A 7,500-nucleotide genomic window follows, 5' to 3' on the forward strand; every position below is an offset into this window, starting at 1 on the left:
CCGTCTGCACAGGTGCCTTGTGGAGGAGGGGGCGTCTGCTGATTTGACTCACTTTTCCGTGTAGGCTACATGCTTTGCAGTATAGCATTAGTTTTCCGTCCCGTTCAAAGACGCACGGGTATTTTACCTCGAGGACAATTTCCTCGTGTGCGGGGCTGCGGGCGGACCAGATTATTTTGCGAAAAACTGTAATGGAAACGCAGCTACTACTGGCTCTCTGCTCAAGATGCAATCGCCTGTCGGGTTGTAAATATCTAACATGTTAGATATGCACGATTCACAATCGGGAAGAGGCAGTCTTCCCGATTGTGAATCTTTGAACCCCACACACTACAGGATCTTTTGGGAAGATTATCTGCCCGACGCGCTTCAAATCGGGAGCACCCCCGAGAAAATCGGGAGGGGGGAATCTTGACCATAATCTTGCAAATTATCCTGTAGTGTGGGGTAGGCATTACACACACACACCAACACACACACACACACACACACACACACACACACACACACACACACACACACACACACACACACACACACACACACACACTAACACACACACACCAACACACACACCTATGTGATTACAAGAGATAATCATAATATGTACAGAGGTAGGTGAAAAGCCAAAACAAGTAAACCGTTGGGTTTGTTTGTCTCTGTAATATAGTTTCTTTGTGATGATAGCATGCATCTTGTTTACAATTACACCTCAACACTTTTTTATTGGATAGTAAATCTCTCGGTGCTAAACGGTAGGGGAAGTTAAAGGTGCATGTAGCATTTTTAAACGTCGATGTTTCATTGTCAAATTAATTGTGTTACGGCAGCGTAATTAACGTCAACAAATGAGATCACGGGCAGGGAGATTGGTTGCCTCTGTCTCACACTAAGACCACATCCCCCATAAACCCTGCAGTTCCTGCTTTGTGCCACAAAGCAATCCAGCAGATTTCCAGCCAAACCTGACCTGATGGAACCCAATATAAAAATGCAGTATGGAGGCCAGTAGAGGCTGCCAAACATCGCAGTGATGGTCTCATTTAATTACGGCAATTATACTAATGTCTCAAAATGAATGTGGTGATGATGTATTGATGTTAAAATGCCACGACATGTAGCACCTTTTAACAATCAAATGAGCATATAAGTGCAACCTGTCTCTCTCTCACCATGTGAAGGCGATCACGCATTAGGCCCCATGTCCACAGACAGCGTTTTTTTCATGGCGGAATGCTTTGGATATCAAAAATATGAATGTCCAGAGCGTTGCCAATGTGCACACAACGCACGGAGCTGACTCTTGACAGTTAGTAGCTAACGTCAGCTAGCTAGCATATAAGGTAAGCAAGCCAACAACATAATACAATTAATCATTCTTACCCGGAGCCTCTCCTCCGTCATGTTTGTTGATCTTTTTAGCCCTGCTTGTATCTCAATTTTGTTTGGTCGGTCAAAAAAAGTGACATTGATGAGCAGCGCTCCTACAAAAGTTGAAGCGTTTTCTACTTGAGGCATCCAGAGCACTCCGCCAAAAAACGCTGGCCACCCAGAGCGCTGAAACACCAGGCGAGGTGCTGGGAAGAGGAATGCTCCTAGCGCGTCCTTACCATAGAGAATGAAATGCAGAAAGAAATTAGAAATCTGAGAAATGAATTGCAGAAAGGCGCTGGCAGCTAAAAAAAAAAAAAGCTTTCTGTGGACACGGCACCTAAAAGTCTTTCTTACGCTGCTCCTCTTTTCTTCTCCTCGTCCAGAGATGCGTCCCCACAGGACGGTGTTTACGCGAGCCATTGAGGCCTGTGACCTGCACTGGCAGGACAGACACCTGCAGCACATTATAGCCAGTGACCTCTATGCCAACTACTGTTACCATGACAACCAGGAGGGCTCCCTGTTCGACTCGCGCGGCTGGCCCATGTGGCACGGTGAGTGTGTGTGTGTGTGTCTTCGTCAAATCTCTATTCTTAACCTTCCATGCGGCCGGATTAGTTGTTAGCTGTCTGTCTGTGTCTGTCTGTTGTTTGTTTTTTGTTTGTTTGTTAGCAGGAGTACGGAAAAAAAAAAAAAAAAAAAAAGATTTTCATAAAACTTGGATGTAGCATGGGCCAAGGAAGAACCCATTCAATTTTGGCATGGATCTCGTCTGATTCGGGTCAAGGAAAGGGGCAGAGCTACAGAAAATGGGTCATAGCTCGGGATATGCACGTCGTAGAGAGTCGGGGTTTGAGGGGTGGGTAGGGGGAGTGGCTGGGGGTGAAGTGGGTGGGTCAGGGTTCAGACTGACAACATTTGCATATCATAGTGGACTGGAGTATTGGCCATGGCGGACGAGGTCAGAATGCGAATTACAGAAGCAAGGTTAACATTTAGCCTTTTATCTCTGCCTGTTGTAGAGCATGTCCCGACAGCCTGTGCCAGGGTGGATGCCCTGCGTTCCCATGGTTACCCCAGAGAAGCACTCCGATTGGCTATCGCTGTGGTGAACACGTTACGGCGGCAACAGCAGAGGCAACTGGAGCACTTCCGCAGACACAAGAAAGGTCAGGCTCATGTGTTTTTCTTCATGGTTTACAAATACGGGTTCATTTACCTTTGGTTGGAAATTGAATAATTAACGAGCAAGGAAGGAAGGAAAACAGCAAGGAACTATAACTGTGAGTTTTGATATTTGTGTCCATCAGAATAAGTCCTCCAGAGCAGATTGTGGTTTCCTTCAAATATGGACTTTTCATGATTTGAGAAAGATTTATTTGGCCAATGACTGCTATGTATTTTGTATTTTTAACACTGTATTTTCAGTGGTCATGGAATATTTTATATATATATAAATATATTTATTTATACAATATATTGTATAAATACTTGCAATGGGATAATATCAGCTCAGAATTTCACTAAAAATAAAAATAATTACAGAATTACATACCGGTAATTTAAAAATACAAGGTTTTTACAATACCTTTTGTTCATAGCATCCCTGCTTAACTGTGTCCACATCTGCCCTGCTTTGTCCCAGAGCTGCTCCATAAAGGCCACACCTCCACGACCAACATGGAGGGCTGGGTGGGACACCCCCTGGACCCCATCGGCACCCTGTTCAGCACCCTGACCGAGTCGGGACGGGCGGGAGAAGATGGCTCCAACATCTGCCTAGACCTCTCAGGTACCACTCACACACCCAGCAGGCCGATGGAAAATAAATAAATAAACAAAAATAAATATATATTTGATTCTATTCTATGCTAACATAATATGACAAAATAAAGACATTTTCTGCTGACACAAAATTCATAGTATAGATGTGTGTGTTTTTTTCTAATACACACACAGGTTTTATACCGACTCCCCTGGTGGGTTGACTGAAAATATTAGACATTTTTATAGTTCTGATTATGTATACTGTCATGAGAAAATCTATAATTTATACTGACATCCTTGCCTTGTTGACTGAAATTGCTATAGTGCAGGAATCATTTGGAAATACTGCAGTACTAAAGATAGACTATGTCCTGTATATGCCACTGCTCCACGCTCTTCCCCAGCTTTATACAGTAGCTCTCACTTTTCCGATCCCGTCATAATCCTTCTGATGTTTGAAAGCATAGTTTCAGCTGGGATTCTTCCTCAGCCAGTTTCATTTTATTTCATGTGTTTTTTCAATGCGCTTCCTCTTCGGTTCTCCAGCCATCATCCCCTCCTCTGCTCACAGAAATAGCCCTCTCCTTCTCAGAGGTAGAGCAGCGAAGAGAGGAATGCTCCTGAGGCGTTCATCTGCACTTTGGGTGGTTGTTGGGTCCAGACCTCTGCTGTGTGTCGGACACAGTGGTTTTCCATAGGAGACAGCAGACTCATCTAGAACCTCAGAGAACAACATAGACATCTGACTACCACTCTTATTTAAACTTGGTTCCTTCCGTTTTATTCTCTCTCTCTCTCTCTCTCTCTCTCTCTCTCTCTCTCTCTCTCTCTCTCTCTCTCTCTCTCTCTCTCTCTCTCCTCTACAGACTGCTCCAGTGTAGTGAGCCGCGCCGACCTCCAGCGAATGCCCGTGCAGCGATTGCTAGGTGACGGCGAATCGTACGTGGCGCTTGCAGTGGAGACGGCTCTGGTTGGCTTAGGCCAGCAGAGGGTGATGCCCGACGGGCTGTACGCTCAGGAGAAGGTGTGTCGCAACGAGGAGCAGCTATTGGCCAAGCTGCAGGAAGTGGAACTGGACGACTCCCTGGTCAAAATCTTCCGTAAACAAGCCGTCTTTCTGTTAGAGGGTGAGGAATCTAATACGCGCGTGCGCGCATGTGCGCACGCACGCACACACACACACACACACACACACACGCACACACACACACACACACACACACACACACACACACACACAAAGAGATTTTTCATTGCTAACCTCGCTGGGGAGTATTTACCATTAATCTCCCTCTCTTTCCTTTAACCCCCCCTCACCTCTACCCTCCACCCACTCACCCCAACTTCCCAACCACTCTCTCTCTCTCTCTCTCTCTCTCTCTCCAGTGTCGGGCAGTAAAGTAAAGTAATGCATTACTGTAATGTTATTACTTTGCCCAGTAACTAGTAATGTAAGGGATTACAATTTCCAAATACCGTAGTAATTAGGCTACAGTTACTAATCCAAGTAACAAGTTACTGGGTTACTTTCTCCAGCACTGACCCAGGCCAGTGCTAAAACAAAGTGTGGAGATAGGTCTGGCTATGCGAGACTACTGTGTTGCCAGAACACGATACGTTTTTTTTGTCCTATAGGCAAATAAGCAAAAAGTATGCCGTTTGGCTGATTGTTGACTCCTCCTGTAAGGTTAATTATTGTTCCAATAAAGTGGATTCAGTTGTAAAAGGAGCTGGCTAAATGGGAGGGGGGGGGGGGGTAGCAAAAGTAAAATAGTAACGTAATGAGTGACGTAATTAATAATAAGTAAAGTAATTGTATTACTTTTTAAAGGAGTAACAAGTAACTTAATACATTTCCTGAGTAACTTGCCCAACACTGTTCTTAGCTCCCTCTCCTTGCCTCCCACACACCAAGAGCCTCCACGTTCTTGCTGAAACAGGAAAAAACACATTGGACTCTGTCTCGCTATTTATTATCCTTTCATTTTGCGGTGCAAATAGAAGCGGGGCTGCCCTGGGCCAGACCAAAATGAGCTCTTTACACAGTAACACCAGGGGTATTGTGTCAGCACACACACACACACACACACACACGCACACACACACACACACACACACACACACACACACACACACACACACACACACACACACACACGCACGCACAGCGCACAAATGCAGTGTGTGCGTTTCACAGGACCGGAGCTGGAGCCCAAACGCGACGTGGGCTGGGGTTTGGTTATGGGAGTGGGAGAGGGGCGGCACATCCTCCAGTCAAACCTCCAGTCTCCACCCTAACCCCAGGCCTGCCCCAGCCCGGCGCGACCACCCACCTCTGGCTCCGTCACTAATAGAGCACCAGGCTTTCGAGGCCTCGGTCGGCGGGCCCCCGGGAGCCTGCAGCCGAGCCCGCGTCTGATGTGGTCTGTGGCTTTAGGAGCCTGTTGGGGTTTAAAATAACCCACCAGAGACGAGGGGAAGGGCAGGAAGAGGGGGAGGGAGAGAGAGAGAGACAGAGAGAGAGAGAGAGCGCCAAGCCAAGTCTGCACATGCCGCCATATGGTTTCTGACGTCACAGTTTGTTTTATGCCACGTGGCCTTTGCCTTTTCTGATCTGGGAGGGGAAGGCAGACACTGCTGGTGACTACTCACTACACATACACAAACAGTACAACCCAATGACTACTCACTACACATACACAAACAGTACAACCCAATGACTACTCACTACACATACACACACATACAACCCAATGACTACTCACTACACATACACACACAGTACAACCCAATGACTACTCACTACACATACACACACAGTACAACCCAATGACTACTCACTACACATACACAAACAGTACAACCCAATGACTACTCACTACACATACACAAACAGTACAACCCAATGACTACTCACTACACATACACACACATACAACCCAATGACTACTCACTACACATACACACACAGTACAACCCAATGACTACTCACTACACATACACAAACAGTACAACCCAATGACTACTCAGTGCACATACACACACAGTACAACCCAATGACTACTCACTACACATACACAAACAGTACAACCCAATGACTACTCACTACACATACACACACATACAACCCAATGACTACTCACTACACATACACACACAGTACAACCCAATGACTACTCACTACACATACACAAACAGTACAACCCAATGACTACTCACTACACATACACACACAGTACAACCCAATGACTACTCACTACACATACACAAACAGTACAACCCAATGCCTACTCACTACACATACACACACAGTACAACCCAATGACTACTCACTACACATACACACACAGTACAACCCAATGACTACTCACTACACATACACACACAGTACAACCCAATGACTACTCACTACACATACACACACAGTACAACCCAATGACTACTCACTATACACACACAGTACAACCCAATGACTACTCACTACACATACACACACAGTACAACCCAATGACTACTCACTACACATACACACACAGTACAACCCAATGACTACTCACTACGCATACACACACAGTCAACCCAATGACTACTCACTACGCATACACACACAGTACAACCCAATGACTACTCACTACGCATACACACACAGTACAACCCAATGACTACTCACTACACATACACACACAGTACAACCCAATGACTACTCACTACACATACACACACAGTACAACCCAATGACTACTCACTACACATACACACACAGTACAACCCAATGACTACTCACTACACATACACACAGTACAACCCAATGACTACTCACTACACATACACACACAGTACAACCCAATGACTACGGTACTCACTACACATACACACACAGTACAACCCAATGACTACTCACTACGCATACACACACAGTACAACCCAATGACTACTCACTATGCATACACAGTACAACCCAATGTATAACAATATAAATATAAACACTGCTGGTGACTGCTCACTACGCATACACACACAGTACAACCCTATGACTACTCACTACGCATACACACACAGTACAACCCTATGACTACTCACTACGCATACACACACAGTACAACCCTATGACTACTCACTATGCATACACAGTACAACCCAATGTATAACAATATAAATATAAACAATGCTGGTGACTACTCACTATGCGTAGTTTGCGTACACACACAGTACAACCCAATGCATAACAATATAAATATTCACATCACCATATTTCAGACCAAATGCCTCAATATCAATAATGTGACAACGTTTTGGGAATGAGTATTCATGCCTTCAGAAGATATTTTCAGAAAATTGTCTCACGTTACTGTAAAGCAG

At 45.2% G+C, this 7,500-nt stretch overlaps 1 protein-coding gene across 1 annotated transcript in view; it reads left to right on the forward strand.

The window, feature by feature from the left end:
- Positions 1-7,500, forward strand: part of LOC310783706 (zinc finger SWIM domain-containing protein 6-like) — a gene marked incomplete at its 5' end in the record, with an annotated part of 92,016 nt that overhangs the window by 69,708 nt on the left and 14,808 nt on the right. Inside the window, 4 exons of the mRNA XM_083644629.1 lie at positions 1,758-1,928; positions 2,397-2,543; positions 3,020-3,166; positions 4,008-4,268. Coding sequence (XP_083500755.1) covers positions 1,758-1,928; positions 2,397-2,543; positions 3,020-3,166; positions 4,008-4,268 — 726 coding nt within the window. The remainder of the gene's footprint in view (positions 1-1,757; positions 1,929-2,396; positions 2,544-3,019; positions 3,167-4,007; positions 4,269-7,500) is intronic.

Source organism: Poromitra crassiceps, assembly GCF_964638095.1.
Source record: "Poromitra crassiceps genome assembly, chromosome: 10".
NCBI classification, from domain to species: Eukaryota; Metazoa; Chordata; class Actinopteri; order Beryciformes; family Melamphaidae; genus Poromitra; species Poromitra crassiceps.